General features: G+C 41.9%; 1 protein-coding gene across 1 annotated transcript in view; it reads right to left on the bottom strand.

The window, feature by feature from the left end:
• DCBLD2 (discoidin, CUB and LCCL domain containing 2) overlaps window positions 1-18,316 on the bottom strand; it is a 95,853-nt gene that overhangs the window by 8,586 nt on the left and 68,951 nt on the right. The window contains exons 9-14 of the mRNA XM_069761014.1: window positions 18,136-18,260; window positions 15,227-15,374; window positions 14,626-14,751; window positions 12,587-12,680; window positions 6,309-6,358; window positions 4,882-5,007 (exon numbers count right to left, since the gene is read on the bottom strand). Coding sequence (XP_069617115.1) covers window positions 4,882-5,007; window positions 6,309-6,358; window positions 12,587-12,680; window positions 14,626-14,751; window positions 15,227-15,374; window positions 18,136-18,260 — 669 coding nt within the window. The remainder of the gene's footprint in view (window positions 1-4,881; window positions 5,008-6,308; window positions 6,359-12,586; window positions 12,681-14,625; window positions 14,752-15,226; window positions 15,375-18,135; window positions 18,261-18,316) is intronic.

Raw genomic sequence — 18,316 nt, 5'->3', positions numbered from 1 at the left:
CTATGCTGATGACACCCAATTATACACTTCTGCTCCTGATATCACGCCTGCCTTTTTAGAAAACACCAGTGATTGTCTTACCGCTGTCTCTAACATCATGTCCTCCCTCTTTCTGAAATTGAACCTGTCAAAAATTGATCTCCTCGTGTTTTCTCCCTCTACTAACCTTCCTTTGCCTGACATTGCCATCTCAGTGTGTGGTTCCACCATTACTCCCCAGCAACATGCCCGCTGTCTTGGGGTCATACTTGATTCCGAGCTTTCATTCACCCCCCACGTCTGATCATCGGCTCGCTCTTGTTATCTGCACCTCTATAACATTTCTAGAATTCAACAGTTTCTTCCTTTCGACTCTGGAAACTCTTACTGTTTCTCTTATTCATTCTCATCTTGACTATTGTGATTCTCTACTAATCGGTCTCCCTCTTACCAAACTCTCCCCTCTCCAATCTGTCTCGGCAGTTATAACATGGCAGTTAGACAGGGCAGGAGACAGGTAAGACAATCTAAATCTAATCCATATTCACTTGAAACAGCACAAATACTCACCATATTTATTTGTATAATCTATATCCTGGCTGCTGCATTCACTCACATTCACCGCCCTTGCATTAACTCTCTATACTCCATCCATATCGGCCCCTCTGTCTTTGCCTCTCCTATGTATAGCACTCATGCTCTATTCACATTGCTTAACAGCACAGATCCATTCAGTCCCACCATCCAACACAAGAGACGCTCTCACAAATCACTTAACCATCTGCTCACTCTTTCGATCCTCCTTCTCCTGGTCGCTGGAGACATATCTCCAAACTCCGGCCCCCCATGTTATAGCCAGTCAAACCTCCCAATTGCTACACCCAGAAACCCCTCTAACCTTATTAATATTCCCTGCATGCCTTCTGTCTCTTTGAATTGTGCCCTTTGGAATTCTCGCTCTGTGTGTAATAAACTCTCCTTCATTCGACTTCTTCCTTTCTAATTCTCTTAATCTCCTGGCTCTTACTGAAACCTGGATCTAGCAGTCAGACACCACCGCTGCTGCTGCTCTTTCATATGGTGGACTACACTTTTCTCATACCCCAAGATCAGACAACAGAGCAGGTGGAGGCGTTGGTCTGCTCCTTTCACCCAAATGTACTTTCCAAGTTATCCCCCAAGTACCCTCACTTGTCTTCCCTTCCTTTGAGGTCCATGTGGTCAGACTCTACGTCCCCTTCTCCATGCGAGTGGAGGTGGTGTATCGTCCTCCCGGCCCCTCTCATCAGTTCCTGGATCACTTTGCCACCTGGCTTCCACACTTTCTCTCTTGTGACACCCCCACCCTTATCATGGGTGATTTCAACATCCCCATTGCCTCTCCCCATCTGCTTCTCACCTTTTATCGCTATCCTCCTCTTTCGGCCTCTCGCAGCATACTAACTTCTCCAACGCATGAAGATGGAAACTCCCTTGACTTGGTCTTCTCCCGTCTTTGCTCAGTGGATGATTTCACAAACTCCCCTCTCCCGCCACAATATTCTTTCATTCTCTATCAAGAACTGCCATCCCGCTCAGGTCACCCCCACTTTCCACACTTAATGGCCTGTATGTTTCTATAACACCCAGAAACTTATGAAGAACTTGCAGTCCTCATTGGCCCCAATCTTCTCCATCTCATGTCCTGATTCTGCTCTGAAGCATTACAATGAAACCCTGCAAAGTGCTTTGGATGAAGCTGCTCCTCCTATACATAAATCAACTCGGCACAGACGGCAACAACCGTGGCACACGCTGCAAACACGTTTCCTGCAGCGGTGCTCCAGGTGCGCAGAACGTCTGTGGAGAAAATCTAATCTACCCAAAGATTTCATCCATTATAAGTTCATGCTAAAGACATACAATTCTGCCCTTCACCTCTCCAAACAAACCTACTTCAACACCCTCATCACCTCCCTGTCCAATAACCCTAAACGTCTCTTTGACACGTTCCAGTCCCTACTCAACCCAAGAGAGCAGGCCCCAACCACGGATCTCCGTGCTGACGATCTGGCCAATTACTTCAAAGAAAAAATTGACCACATTCGACCGGAAATCATCTCCCAATCTCTTCATACCATGCACTGTCCTCCCTCCCCCACACCATCTAGCTCACTCTCTGACTTTGAAGCAGTTACAGAAGAAGAAGTAAGCAGGCTCCTTGCATCTTCTCGCCCGACCACTTGCACCAGTGACCCCATTCCGTCACATCTCCTCCAGTCCCTTTCCCCGGCTGTCACCTCTCACCTCACAAAAATATTCAACCTTTCCCTCACTTCCGGTATTTTTCCCTCCTCATTTAAGCATGCCATCATACATCCATTACTTAAAAAACCATCCCTCGATCAAAACTGTGCCGCTAATTATAGACCTGTCTCTAATCTTCCCTTCATCTCTAAACTCCTCGAACGCCTGGTCCACTCCCGTCTTACCCGCCATCTCTCAGATAACTCTTCTCGACCCTCTTCAATCTGGCTTCCGCTCTTTACACTCTACTGAAACTGCCCTCACTAAAGTCTCTAATGACCTACTAACAGCTAAATCTAATGGTCACTACTCCATGCTAATTCTCTTGGATCTCTCTGCAGCATTCGATACTGTGGATCATCAGCTCCTCCTCACTATGCTCCGCTCCATCGGCCTCAAGGACACCGTTCTCTCCTGGTTCTCCTCCTATCTCTCTGACCGATCCTTCACTGTATCTTTTGCTGGTTCCTCCTCCTCTCACCTTCCCCTTACTGTAGGGGTTCCTCAAGGATCAGTCCTAGCCCCCCTCCTCTTCGTATACTGCCCCTATTGGACAAACAATCAGTAGATTTGGTTTCCAGTACCATCTCTATGCTGACGACACCCAATTATACACTTCTTCTCCTGATATGACACCGACCTTTTTAGAAAACACCAGTGATTGTCTTACCGCTGTCTCTAACATCATGTCCTCCCTCTATCTGAAACTAAACCTGTCAAAAACTGAACTCCTCGTCTTCTCTCCCTCTACTAATCTACCTTTGCCTGACATTGCCATCTCCGTGTGCGGTTCCACCATTACTCCAAAGCAACATGCCCGCTGCCTTGGGGTCATCCTTGATTCTGACCTTTCATTCACCCCCCACATCCGATCACTGGCTCGCTCTTCTTATCTGCATCTCAAAAACATTTCTAGAATTCGCCCTTTTCTTACTTTCGACTCTGCAAAAACTCTTACTGTTTCACTTATTCATTCTCGTCTGGACTATTGTAACTCTCTACTAATCGGCCTCCCTCTTACCAAACTCTCCCCGCTCCAATCTATCCTGAATGCTGCAGCCAGGATCATATTCCTCACCAACCGTTACACCGATGCCTCTACCCTGTGCCAGTCATTACACTGGCTACCCATCCACTCCAGAATCCAGTACAAAACTACTACCCTCATCCACAAATCACTCCATGGCTCAGCACCACCCTACATCTCCTCTCTGGTATCAGTCTACCACCCTACCCGTGCCCTCCGCTCCGCTGATGACCTCAGGTTAGCATCCTCAATAATCAGAACCTCCCACTCCCGTCTCCAAGACTTTACACGTGCTGCGCCGATTCTTTGGAATGCACTACCTAGGTTAATACGATTAATCCCCACAGTTTTAAGCGTGTCCTAAAAACGCATTTGTTCAGACTGGCCTACCATATCAACCTAACTATCCCTGTGTGGCCCATTCACAAAAAAAACAAAAAAAACTAAACCATAATCAGGTTCCTCGCATCATGTTCTCATGCACTTTATGCATTTAATAGCCCTCTGTGTCTGTACTGTTACATATTTAAGCTGATAACTGGTTCATGCAGCTTTACATGAACACCTGAGCCTTACACTATGGCTGGTCCGAACAATGAAAGCAATTGTTACCATCCACCTCTCATGTCTCCCCTTTTCCTCATAGATTGTAAGCTTGCGAGCAGGGCCCTCACTCCTCTTGGTATCGGTTTTGATCTGTGTTTATTGTTAAGTAGTAACGTCTATTGTCTGTACAAGTCCCCTCTATAATGTAAAGTGCTGCAGAATATGTTGGCGCTATATAAATAAAAAAAAATTATTATTATTATTGTCAATGTGCCCTGCATATGGGGTAAGTGACATAGTGAATCAGAAGAACTATGCTACATTTCTACGTGAAGATATTTGCCAATATCATTACACATACTACATATTGTGATAGGATAATAGAGATTGGAATAGCCCTTTAACTAATCACTTACAGTAAGGTTTTTTTAAAGCTTTTGTGTCCGCTTATGGAAACCACCAGAATTGAGGCTATAATAAGCATAAAGTGACTCAGTATGCTTTATTATAGTAAATAGTTCCCATGGGGTAGGTCTTAAACCTGTATTTTGGGGGTTCAAGCAGAACCCCTGATGAAATCACAAACATGTGGCTTGAACGTCAGGCCCCAACAAGAAAATAATGGAAATACTATTTGTCATGATTTGAATGCAACTTATCTCCTTCCTATGTAAAAACATTGAGGACATGTAATGGTCTTTTCTTAAGAATTCTCCGCTTAAGAACTTGGGTGAGATAATAATTACTGTGCAAAGAAACAAAAAATAAAATGTGACCAGCTATTGGCAAGGGTGCCCGTTAGAGAGGCTGAGGCCGTGTTGCAGTAATCTGGTAATTGCAAGGCTCGATGCCACAATACAGGCAACTGGAAGCCGCACAAGGCTATTTAGGAGTGTAATCCCACAAGATGGCCGGAAGCCTGGAAATCTAATTGCCACTTTTGCTCCAATTTTCCTTTATTCGCGTTTTCGAATGCCATATAATACTGTTATGTCTGGTGAGCAGAGAGACGAGGGGCTCTACCACCCTGCGGAGGGCGCTACCTGCTGACATGGTGGTCATCTCCCTTGGTCTCAGGCGGCTGACCTCACAGCTGCTGTACCTCACCGGTGTCTCCTCGTGTTCGGCCGATTTGGCAGGTAGGAATTGCTTCATCCCTTTCCACCAACCTGCAGAAAATGAAAACCATGAACCTAAATCAATAAAAAAACATCAAAATAAATAAACTGCACGATTTTAAGAGATTAGATTTTTTTTCTACCTTCCTTCCAAGGGCCATAACTTTTTTATTTTTCCATCAACAGATGTATGAGAACCTGTTTTTTTTATATGGTGAAGAAAAAAAAATCACCATTCTGCAATTGTTATTTAGGTTTTTGTTTTTTCAAGATTTTTTTTTTCTTCCTTTCTCCATTTAGATGTAAAAAATATATATATATATTTTATATGGTATATAAATTTTTTTATTTTTCATCTAAATGGAGAGAAAAAAAAAAAAAGTTTGAAAATTTGTACCGAGACCCGTCACGTTTTCATTTTTCAGTTAATGGAACTGTTAGAGGGTTTGTTTTTTGCATCCTCAGCCGACTTTATTATGGCTACCATTTTTACGTAGATATGACGTTTTAATCATTTCTTATTGCATTTGCGGAGTTGAGACATACAGAACACAAAAAAAAAAACCAAAAAAAAAAACCAAAACTATTCTTGTTTCGCTATTAACAGATCAGGTTAATTAATTTTATTTTTGAAAGACTGGGTTTTCACAGAGGCAGCGGTACCAAAAAATGGGTTTTTACTTTTCATTTCTAAATGGCAAAAAAACATGGTCATTCAAATTTTTTTCTTTAACAGCATTTTGTAGCCCCCTTATGGGACTTGAAACATCGGATCACTTACACTATAAACAGCAATACCATAGTAATAAATCACCGTCTGCGATGAAGCCCAACTGCAAGCTGGACTACGTAGGAGCACCGTCACAACAAAATGGGGTCTTCAATACACCTCCAGCCATCATAGTGACCATTAGTGGGGGTGGGGATTATGGGCACCAAGAATGGCACCCCCTAGTGAGCGTTCCATAAATGCTACCATCAGATTGACATTTAACAGCAGTAGGCGGCACTTGGCTGCACCCGCGGCTGATAGAGGCAGATGATGGCTGAATACCTCGGCCATCATCTGTCAGAAACATGTAGGCTCAGTTTCTGAGCCTGCTTCAAAGAAGGGGACCTGACATATGTATATGCACGTAAAATGTTGAGAAGGGGTTAAAATGTATATGAATATTGTAGACTAGATATAGATATTTTTATATATGGACATACTATATGTACATACTATATGTACAAAAATTATTTGTAAAAAAAAAAAAAAAATATTGAATCATGTAAGGAAATGTAATATTTATCAGCAGCTGAGACTATTAGGTAAAACACTGTGACGTGATGTACACATTTGTTTGTACCTGCACGGTCCCAGTAAGGCAAGTCATACGTTCCTTCAGTTTTCTTCTTTCTGATGTGAAAAAGAAAACATGGCAAGATAATTATACAGTGTAATAACGCAAATGTTTCTGAAAATAAATTCTTTATCTCTTGCTTCTTTGCTACATTAAATAATACCTTGTTTAATTTCATAAATTAAAAAAAAAAAAAAAGGTGATTTTTCGCTTTGAACAGTAAACATTCTAATGCTCATTGGGTTTGCTCTGTAATAGCTTGTTTTATCCAGCAGATGTCAGTAGTGCACTCACTGCTTGCACACAATGGTCTCATCTAATTATGTAGGTAACCACATTTATTTGTCTCCATATGTAGTAGAGCCAGGTTACCATCTTCAATGAAAATACAAAGTGTGTACATTATTAAATAGATATATCAGACCTGATGAGGCTGGTCTGCTTACTTTGAAAAAAAAAAAAAGATTATACAGCCATTCTGGCCTAGTTTTTCAAAGTTGTTCTGCATTTTCTAACACTAGCTCATGCTAACTGCTTATCAAAGAAATACACTGTGTGCAGAATTATTAGGCAAGTTGTATTTTGATCACATGATGCTTTTTATACATGTTGTCCTACTCCAAGCTGTTTAGGCTTGAGAGCCAACTACCAATTAAGTAAATCAGGTGATGTGCATCTCTGTAATGAGGAGGGGTGTTGTCTAATGACATCAAAACCCTATTTAAGGTGTGCTTAATTATTAGGCAACTTCCTTTCCTTTGGCAAAATGGGTCAGAAGAGAGATTTGACGGGCTCTGAAAAGTCCAAAATTGTGAGATGTCTTGTAGAGGGATGCAGCAGTCTTGAAATTGCCAAACTTTTGAAGTGTGATCACCGAACAATCAAGCGTTTCATGGCAAATAGCCAACAGGGTTGCAAGAAGCGTGTTGGGCAAAAAAGGCGCAAAATAACTGCCCATGAATTGAGGAAAATCAAGCGTGAAGCTGCCAAAATGCCATTTGCCACCAGTTTTGCCATATTTCAGAGCTGCAACATTACTGGAGCAACAAAAAGCACAAGGTGTGCGATACTCAGGGACATGGCCAAGGTAAGGAAGGCTGAAAAACGACCACCTTTGAACAAGAAACATAAGATATTTCTTGGCCCAGTCTTGACGTTTTATCTTAAGACTGACTTCTCAAAGGTTTTATGGACTGATGAAATGAGAGTGCCTCTTGATGGGCCAGATGGATGGGCCAGAGGTTGGATCAGTAAAGGGCAGAGAGCTCCACTCCGACTCAGACGCCAGCAAGGTGGAGGTCGGTACTGGTATGGGCTGGGATCATCAAAGATGAACTTGTGGGACCTTTTCGGGTTGAGGGTGGAGTGAAGCTCAACTCCCAGACCTACTGCCAGTTTCTGGAAAACAACTTCTTCAAGCAATGGTACAGGAAGAAGTCGGTATCATTCAAGAAAAACATGATTTTCATGCAGGACAATGCTCTATCACATGCCTCCAACTACTCCACAGCGTGGCTGGCCAGTAAAGGTCTCAAAGAAAAAAATAATGACATGGCCCCTTGTTCACCTGATCTGAACTCCATAGAGAACCTGTGGTGCCTCATAAAATGTGAGATCTACAGGGAGGGCGAACAGTCCACCTCTCGAAACAGTGTCTGGAAGGCTGTGGTGGTTGCTGCACGCAATGTTGGTCGTAAACCGATCAAGAAACTGAAAGAATCTATGGATGGAAGGCTGGTGAGCGTCATAAAGAAAGGTGGCTATATTGGTCACTATTCTTTGGGGGTTTTGTTTTTGCATGTCAGAAATGTTTATTTCTAAATTTTATGTAGTTATATTGGTTTACCAGGTGAAAATAAACAAGTGAGAAGAGAATATATTTGTTTTTTATTAAGTTGCCTAATAATTCTGCACAGTAATAGTTACCAGCACAAACAGATATCCTCCTAAGATAGCCAAATCTTTAAAAAAACAAACAAAAAAAAAAACACTCCAACTTCCAAAAATATTAAGCTTTGGGTTGATTGAGAACATAGTTGTTGATCAATAATAAAAATAATCCTCTATAATAAAACTTGCCTAATAATTCTGCACACAGTGTATATCTTGGTACCGTGTTAGCCAGTAGATCATCAGATATACAAAGCATTGTTATGATTATTTAGTTAAGTACACCAGCCTCATTAGGTGTAAAAGATCTACGGTAATTGTAAACGCATGCAGTTTGTATTATGAAAACTTGAGAAATAGTACAAAGCAAATCTTTTTTTTTTTTGTTCCTCCACTTACTTTTCCTGAATGCAAAAGTGGAATTCTTGGTTACCCCCCATTCAAAGTACATAAGATATTGGAAAGTTGTATTTTTTTCATGAAACCTCGTTGCAGTAGTATAATAGTATATTACAATTAAATGCTATGGACACTTTAGGATGCATTTCCCTTTCACATAAATCCATTATTTCAATAGCGCTTCATTATCAATGTTGAACTATTTGGTTTCTACAGCCTCAATGTATCATAGTACGTAGTAAACATAAAATGACTCAGTGAGCTCCTCTGACAGAAGGGGCTGCCTGCTCTTTTCCCTCTCTTCCCCTGATTTTCATCTCTTCCCCTGAATAACGTTCTACACCGATTTAGGTATAAATGAGCTTATAAGATGGTTGAGGAGATGAAAGAAAAGAATTACTGACTCCGCTGTCTTTGTGTCATTTGTGAATCTATGCACCATGAAACGTAAAGGCTGTAGAAGGCAGAAAGTCCAACATAGTTATAGAGTAACTAAATGGTAATTTTTTCATAACCCATAAAGTTGTAAAACTTTGCAAATCAGTTTATTAGGGTGTACTGCTGTGTACTGTGTAATGGCTGTGTCTGACCTTAGGGTACCGTCTCACAGTGGCACTTTTGTCGCTACGACGGTACGATCCGTGACGTTCCAGCGATATCGTTACGATATCGCTGTGTCTGACACGCAGCAGCGATCAGGGACCCTGCTGAGAATCGTACGTTGTAGCAGATCGTTTGGAACATTCTTTCGTCGCTGGATCTCCCGCTGTCATCGCTGGATCGGTGTGTGTGACACCGATCCAGCGATGCGTTCGCTTGTAACCAGGGTAAACATCGGGTTACTAAGCGCAGGGCCGCGCTTAGTAACCCGATGTTTACCCTGGTTACCAGCGTAAAAAAAAAACAAAAAAAAAAAAAACACTACATACTTACATTCCGGTGTCCGTCAGGTCCCTTGCCATCTGCTTCCCGCACTCACTGACTGCCGGCCGTAAAGTGAAAGCAGAGCACAGCGGTGACTCACCGCTGTGCTGGTGCTTTCACTTTACGGCCGGCAGTCAGTGAGTGCGGGAAGCAGACGGCAAGGGACAGACACCGGAATGTAAGTATGTAGTGTTTGGTTTTTTTTACGCTGGTAACCAGGGTAAACATCGGGTTACTAAGCGCGGTCCTGCGCTTAGTAACCCGATGTTTACCCTGGTTACCTGGGGATTTCGGCATCGTTGGTCGCTGGAGAGCTGTCTGTGTGACAGCTCTCCAGCGACCACACAGCGACTTACCAACGATCACGGCCAGGTCGTATCGCTGGTCGTGATCATTGGTAAATCGTATAGTGTGACGATTTGCTCCTGTCAAACCAATCTAATCAGTTTTTATGAAGAGGTAAGCTATAGACTGGACCACGGTGAGTCATTGGACGTGGTATATCTCGATTTTTCCAAAGCGTTTGATACCGTGCCGCACAAGAGGTTGGTACACAAAATGAGAATGCTTGGTCTGGGGGAAAATGTGTGTAAATGGGTTAGTAACTGGCTTAGTGATAGAAAGCAGAGGGTGGTTATAAATGGTATAGTCTCTAACTGGGTCACTGTGACCAGTGGGGTACCGCAGGGGTCAGTATTGGGACCTGTTCTCTTCAACATATTCATTAATGATCTGGTAGAAGGTTTACACAGTAAAATATCGATATTTGCAGATGATACAAAACTATGTAAAGCAGTTAATACAAGAGAAGATAGTATTCTGCTACAGACGGATCTGGATAAGTTGGAAACTTGGGCTGAAAGGTGGCAGATGAGGTTTAACAATGATAAATGTAAGGTTATACACATGGGAAGAGGGAATCAATATCACCATTACACACTGAACGGGAAACCACTGGGTAAATCTGACAGGGAGAAGGACTTGGGGATCCTAGTTAATGATAAACTTACCTGGAGCAGCCAGTGCCAGGCAGCAGCTGCCAAGGCAAACAGGATCATGGGGTGCATTAAAAGAGGTCTGGATACACATGATGAGAGCATTATACTGCCTCTGTACAAATCCCTAGTTAGACCGCACATGGAGTACTGTGTCCAGTTTTGGGCACCGGTGCTCAGGAAGGATATAATGGAACTAGAGAGAGTACAAAGGAGGGCAACAAAATTAATAAAGGGGATGGGAGAACTACAATACCCAGATAGATTAGCGAAATTAGGATTATTTAGTCTAGAAAAAAGACGACTGAGGGGCGATCTAATAACCATGTATAAGTATATAAGGGGACAATACAAATATCTCGCTGAGGATCTGTTTATACCAAGGAAGGTGACGGGCACAAGGGGGCATTCTTTGCGTCTGGAGGAGAGAAGGTTTTTCCACCAACATAGAAGAGGATTCTTTACTGTTAGGGCAGTGAGAATCTGGAATTGCTTGCCTGAGGAGGTGGTGATGGCGAACTCAGTCGAGGGGTTCAAGAGAGGCCTGGATGTCTTCCTGGAGCAGAACAATATTGTATCATACAATTATTAGGTTCTGTAGAAGGACGTAGATCTGGGTATTTATTATGATGGAATATAGGCTGAACTGGATGGACAAATGTCTTTTTTCGGCCTTACTAACTATGTTACTATGTTACGGTACCCTTACAGGGACATTGTCTGATCATATCACAGCTCCTGTGTAGGGGAGGAAGCAAAAGAATACAGACAAGACAACAAGGTATTTGCAACCGATTGTTTCTGTGAGGTAAAACATTTCTTAAAAACAGGCAGAAAAATGTTTTACCTTGCCAAAAGTATCAGTTGTGACCCTGTGCTGTTTTGTCTGTATACTTTTTTCCTTCCTTCCCTGCCCAGGAGCTGTGGTATGATCAGACACGGCCATTACACAGTACGGGCACATTTATAAGATTATCTCAGCACAAGGACATTTTTTTACCACGTCCAATTGTGGAACTTATTATTATTCCAAGATCTAATAATTAAAATTGTACCTTGTTTGTGTGAAAACCCCTTTAAGACATTTTTGCATCAAAAACTTGACAGGAAAAACAATGCATAAATTAGCATGTTAGGCCGGTTTCTGTGCGCAGCGTAGGCCTGCGTTCTTCTTTCCTTATGATCCGCATTCGTCTTTTGTACCTATGGTATATTTAACGTTGTGTACGCAGGAACATGTTGCGCTTGGCTGGCACGCCAAAACGACACACGGTGACGCATCCGCATACAACGCATGTCCCTACGTACACAATGTTAAATATAGGTACGCAAGACGCATGCGGATCCAGGTGGATCTTAAGGAAAGAAGTACGCAGGCCTATGCTGCGCACAGAAAAGCTAATGTGAAATTGATTTGTTTTTTTAATGTGTTTTTTCCCCATTTCATCAATGGGTGAAAAATGCTTCAAGAACATTGACATGTTGCAGATTTCAGAAATATCATTCACTTTGCTGGGTCCAAAATATGCGACATGTGAACATACATACGTATACGAAGTGAGACAAATGCGGAGCTGACCCAGTCACTGCCATCATCTGTACTCCAAATGAGTATGTTCTCGTATCAATGCAGGCAGGTAAACAGCAGGGGGGCTGGACGCTACTCTACATTTACAGGAGTGAAAACAAATTACCTAATAAAAGTGATTTGCAAAGTTTTAGAACTTTTCATGCTGGAAAAAAAAAAAAATATATATATATATATATATATATATATAATTTTTTTTTTTTTGTGTTACGCTTCATTTAAACCCTATGAAATCAACCTTAAATTAAACTTCATTTAATTACTTTGCTCATTCTTTTTCTTGCGTTCTTGTAAAATTCCAGATTACCTTGCAACCTTGTAAGCAAAACAAATAGTGGTTTATGTAATCCCAGATTACAGAGGGTTTACCATAGAGCCATTGCATCATCCAAACACATCCATGAAGAGGAAATGTTTATTACTGCAGTCCTGCAATCCTCTCTGTCCATTACCGGAGTTTACAGCAAAAGAGCAAAAGTGTGACCAACCTGTGTCTCCAGTGCCAGGCGCAAACCAGCAGCACCACGATGCTGGTGCAGACCATGACCAACGCGGGGACCAGGATTGCTGCCAAGGGTACATCTGTAATCCATTAAAAACAAGAGGAGCTTACACGCCAGTCACAGAGCACATTCTTGTGTAGGTGTTGGAAGGAGTAACCTCTTCCCGGTCACAACAATCCCACACCACAGTCAGCAAAACCACAGCAGACTAGGACGCATCCAGATAACATAGGAGAACATGGACGTGAAAGCTCAAAATCCTTGTATTAGTAAAACATTTGATGCTACTACTTCTAGGTTGGCAAAAATCAGTAAATCTGCTTGCTTCACATTGAATAGTAGCCATAACACCTATACATTATAACGCGGTAAGACTCGATTAACGTAGTCACCAAGTTCAGTTCCATGGTAGATCCCGCTGTGGCAAAAAAAAAAAAAGGACGGACTCCAATATCACAATAGAATCCATCATACCGGTCCATGCCTTAAGGCCAGAAGCCAGGAACGTAGTGTGAACAAGACCCAAGCCAATTCAGACATCCTTATAAATCTTTGATTTTGTTTGCATCTTTATCACAGTTTCTGTCATATCGCAGGCGTCAGCAGTGAACCTTGACTTATGTGGGAACTGTGGCCTTTACATTTTACATTATTAACTTGTACCAAGGCCCTATATCAGGATATTGATAGTGTTTGGGGATATCGCGGGTTCCCTTTAAAGTGAGCGGTCTAGCTTAGTTTAAAAGTTTTGAACACCTTTGACAAGGAAAAAAAATGTTTTCATATGTTAGTGGTTACCTTTGGTTAATAAAATTGCACTAAGCTTCTATCTGCATTCCTTACTTTCATACCCCTGATATCACAACCTGACTCAAATTTGAGTTTTTCTCTTGTGGGAGCGTCTCCCCCAGTAATATAGACTGGGTGTGCAGCCTTCGTATATAGGTTGCTGCTGTTGCAGCTGTTGCAGTAAATTCCTCTTCATATCTGTATCTATAGCCCATTTTCTCAGCCCTCCATAAGCCTGTAAATACTTTCTCAATTGTTGAGATCTGGCTACAACCCTCTTCCTCTGCTGCTATCCCTAATTCCTCATTTACACGATTTTATATCACGGTCTGAGGACAGACTATGATGCACATACTGGACGCACTACTTTCCTGACCAGAACTTGCCTAGAAAAAGGGCTAGGTAAAGGGCTAAGAGACATACTTTGGAATCAAAATGGTCGAAAATGAAGACCAGTTAGAAAGATGTTTAAAGGGAACCAGTTATGTGAAAAAAATGCTATTAGCGTGCAGATATTGGGATAATCTGCAGGCTATTAGCGTTCTAAAGCTGCACATTGCTGGCACTTAGACCCCCCGCTGCCGAGAAAAAAAAAAACTGGATTCTTCCCCATAGCGTTCGGGTTTCAGTCACGGTGGCGGTGCCGGAGGTCCGGTTGTCAGCGTAGGGGGCCCTCTCTATACATGGAACGGTGATTGATCCCTTCCTATGTCAGAATGAATGTGGAAGCAGTGATGGGGAGGAGTCGGGTCAAAAGGACGATCCACAAAACTTTGATAAAACGTATGATAATTATTTTACTGCATTGAAATTCAGTGTACAGACGATAAGTGAGCGAGTGTGATGACAACGGGCTTATAAACATGTGATTTATGGGACTGTAAGGATCTGTAACACCAAGACTGTACAGAACTGTGAGGACTGCAAACTACTGAAATGTACAAGCCCAGTCCTCCAGGGAATGACATAGTTAAGGATGATACATCGGCCTTGCCTGCTCGGGATGAGTCAGTGTTCTCGCAGAGTTCACGGCACTCTGATGTCAACCCCAGCATTCCTGAGCGGGAGGCAGGCAGCGCACCGCTGACAGCAACGCCAGCAAGCAGCACTTAGCCATAACCTTCCATGCTTTTCAGGTGCGTCACACTGCAAGCCAAACCCGCCAGAGCTGCGTACAAGAGGCTGAAAAGCCTCCTCAGCCCACGACCACGGTCTGTGCCACGCAAGAGCCGTACCTTTGGTGATATCCGGAGTCACAGTGGTGTTCTTAATCTCAGGAGGGGAGGTGGTCTTACCCACTGGGAGCGGGCGATGGGCACGCGGCACAAATGCTGGAGGAACGGTTAGTTTTGGAACAGGCGCTTGGGATGAAGAAAAAAAAAAAACAAACGAACAAAAACAATCATCAAAAGTTACACTTTCTTGCCCTGTTATTGTACACAGGATACAATGAACATCTATTTTATGCTCTTACATACAGAAATTAATGGTGATAATATACAGAGGCTGAAATATTTTACATACTTTAATTAGAAAGAAAAGTTTTGGCCAAATTTCAGATTTTGTAATGTATTATATAATTTTTGACTTCACAGAAAAAAAACAATCTGTATTAAAAAGGGAACTTCATACAATTGTCGGCCTGACAATATTTCCCTCCAGCAGTCATTGCATGGGGAAAGTCAATGCATGACATCACTACTGCCGGCTAACAAACCGGATTCCCGGGATTACTGAAGTAGGACTCCGGATCTCGGATCCTCTACTAAAGTGGGGAAGACTACTTGTGTCAGACACACTGATCACACACAGACACCAGCAAACGTGGGCCCCTACCAGGTATAAACTGGCACCCAAGCAACTCTACTTTCATGGCAATCTTCTGGTTCCAGCTCGCCGGCCTGATCTTCACAAACCTTGCCACTATGGGAGGAATTAAGTTGTTCCGGACTTCTTGGTAGTAGTCAACGTTTGCTTGAAATATCTGAAAATGTTATAAAAACGAGGAAGTTACTTTTAGGGTCTCGTTCACACGACTATTTATAGTTGGAATGATGTCCGTGCAAAAAAACAAACAAAAAACAGACAACACTCAGATCAATGGGGCAGTGCAGATGAGGATTTTTTTTTTTTTTACTGACAATTTTGTGGGGAAGAAAGAAAAAAAAAAGCACATAATAGTTTCGTAATGTCTAAGGGTACGCTAAAGGGAGGGAAGAAAAAAAAAAAAAAAAAAAAAAAAATCGGATAACATATGGAGCCACAGTATAACATCCACCTTTTGCGGATACATTACAATTCTGTAACAGGAAACTGTAAATGTTCTTTCAAAATGATCAATAGCTGCTGTAAAAAAAAAAAAAAAAAATGTATAAATAAAATAAACATATTGTACATGGATGACAAATGAGAAAAAAAAAATCGTCCAACTTTCCGGGATGAACCTCTGAACGATATTTTTTTTATATGCTTGTGTGAATCTAAACGTATTAAAAAAAAAAAAGTATCAACCATTGAAGGTTTTCTTTTTTTTTTTTGCGGTATTATCAAATTTTTCAAAAGGTCTCAACTGGTTTGTGAATTTTGCACAAAATAAAAAATGCTCTTTTTGCACTTTAGAATAAAAGGTCATATTTTCAGCTTAAATACCACCCAAAATTCAGGCATACAAAAATTTTCTCTAGAAAGGGGACTAGAGTACTCTTGCAGATAAATTTTGTGACTTTTTTAAAAAAAATTCAAATTTAATTTTCTGCAAACATGTTGAAAAACTGCACACATTGGCAAAAAAATATAGCAATAAATAAATAAAATATAGCAATAAATAAATAAAATAAACAAACAAAATTAAATTACTTTTAAAAATGTGCAAATTAAAAGAATTTGGCGTAGATTGATAACTGGCTAAAAATACCAAAAAAATTTACAAATACAATATTGAATATGGCCTTGATTTTTTTATTTTTTTTTATTTTTTTTTAGTAAATATACACACAAGCTGGAAAGACCCGGCTGATCAGACATTCCTGACCTATCCATAGATAAGTCATCAATTTAAAAGTAGTGGACCACCTCTAAGGCCCCCAAGTTTATTAGATACAAGTGGGCTCAACTAGAAGATTTTGGTGAGATCCCAGTTGGTGGCCCCCATACACATAAGACGGCCGAGCGCACAGAGCTGCTCAAGGACCCAGACACAACTGCAATTTGTGGATCACCGGCTGGTGTTTTTTACCGATACTGTGACAGCAGTCTAATACATGCCGTGTGTTTCCTTTGTTTTTATAAGTGTACCGTATATACGCGAGTATAAGCCGACCTGAGTATAAGCCGACCCCCCAATTTTGCCACAAAAAACTGGGAAAACTTAATGACTCGAGTATAAGCCTAGGGTGGGAAATGCAGCAGCTACCGGTAAATGTCAAAAGTAAGAATAGATACCAATAAAAGTAAAATTAATTGAGACATCAGTAGGTTAAGTGTTTTTGAATATCCATATTGAATTAGGAGCCCCATATAATTGCTCCATACAGTTCATTATGGCCCCATAAGATGCTCCATATTAAAATATGCCCCATATAATCCTGCATAAAGGTTAATAATGGCCCCATAAGATGCTCCATAGACATATTTGCCCAATATAATGCTGCACAAACATTGATTATGGCCCCATACAGACACTTGTCCCATATAGTGTTGCACAAACGTTATGGCCCCTTATAATGCTGCACAAACATTATGGCCCCATATAGTGCTGCACAAATGTTATGGCCCCTTATAATGCTGCACAAACGTTATGGCCCCATATAGTGCTGCACAAACGTTATGGCCCCTTATAGTGCTGCACAAACATTATGGCCCCATAGATGCTCCATACAGACACTTGCCCCCATTTGCTGTGATTAAAAAAAAAAAAAAAAAAATAAAATAAAAAATCACATACTCACCTCTCCGTCGCTCAGGTCCCCGACACCTTCAATATTCACGTGCTGATCGTTCCGGCACCGCTCCATCTTCAGCACTGACGTACAGGCTGAGGGAGCGCACTAACCACGTCACCGCGCCCTCTGACCCGAGCGCCACTGCTGAAGATGGAGCGGCACCGAAACGAGGAGCAAGTGAGTATCGCGCAGCGCTGCTCTCCCCTCCCCGTTATACTTACCTGCTTCCCCGGCGCTGCAGCTTCATCCTCTACCAAGTGGTCACCGTTACCGCTCATTACAGTAATGAATATGCGGCTCCACCTCTATGGGAGGTGGAGCCGCATATTCATTACTGTAATGAGCTGTACCATATGACCGCTCAGTACAGGAGGAAGCTGCTGCTGCCGGCGTCGGGGAAGCCAGGGACCTGCAGGGACCGCGCCAGAAGTAGGTAAGTATAATTAGACAGCCCCCGCTCCCCCTCCCCTGCCGACCCCGGGCATGACTCGAGTATAAGCCGAGATGGGGACTTTGAGCCCAAAAAAAGTGGGCTGAAAATCTCGGCTTATACTCGAGTATATACGGTAGATTATGAATGAATGAATGAATGAGACACTTGGAAACTGGATTATATTATCTCCCCCCCATTCTCCTACTATCCAATTCTGGACAAAAAAGGTGATACGAAAATTTGCAAAAAATATAAAAATGAGTTCTCTATTAAGCATTATACAAACGCTGCCATTTACTTATGTGATATATGGATGAACAGGAATTGTAGGGTTTAGCAGCGCTTTCTTTGAATCTCTTGGGTACATTTACCTTGTCCCTATCCACATTCGCCTCTTTATAAACCGTCCACTTCAGGCCGTCCTCGCTGTGCTCGATTCTGTAGGACGTAACGTAGTAATTGTAAGCGGACATGGTGGATCCAGTGGTTATGATTCCTGGCCGGGGAAACATTTCATAGGTTAGAAAATTTCACATACAACCCGAAATTAAA

This window comes from Ranitomeya imitator, chromosome 3, assembly GCF_032444005.1.
Source record: "Ranitomeya imitator isolate aRanImi1 chromosome 3, aRanImi1.pri, whole genome shotgun sequence".
Taxonomy (NCBI): Eukaryota; Metazoa; Chordata; class Amphibia; order Anura; family Dendrobatidae; genus Ranitomeya; species Ranitomeya imitator.
Note: the sequence above shows the minus strand (reverse complement) of the source record. Positions and strands in the feature narration are given on the sequence as shown.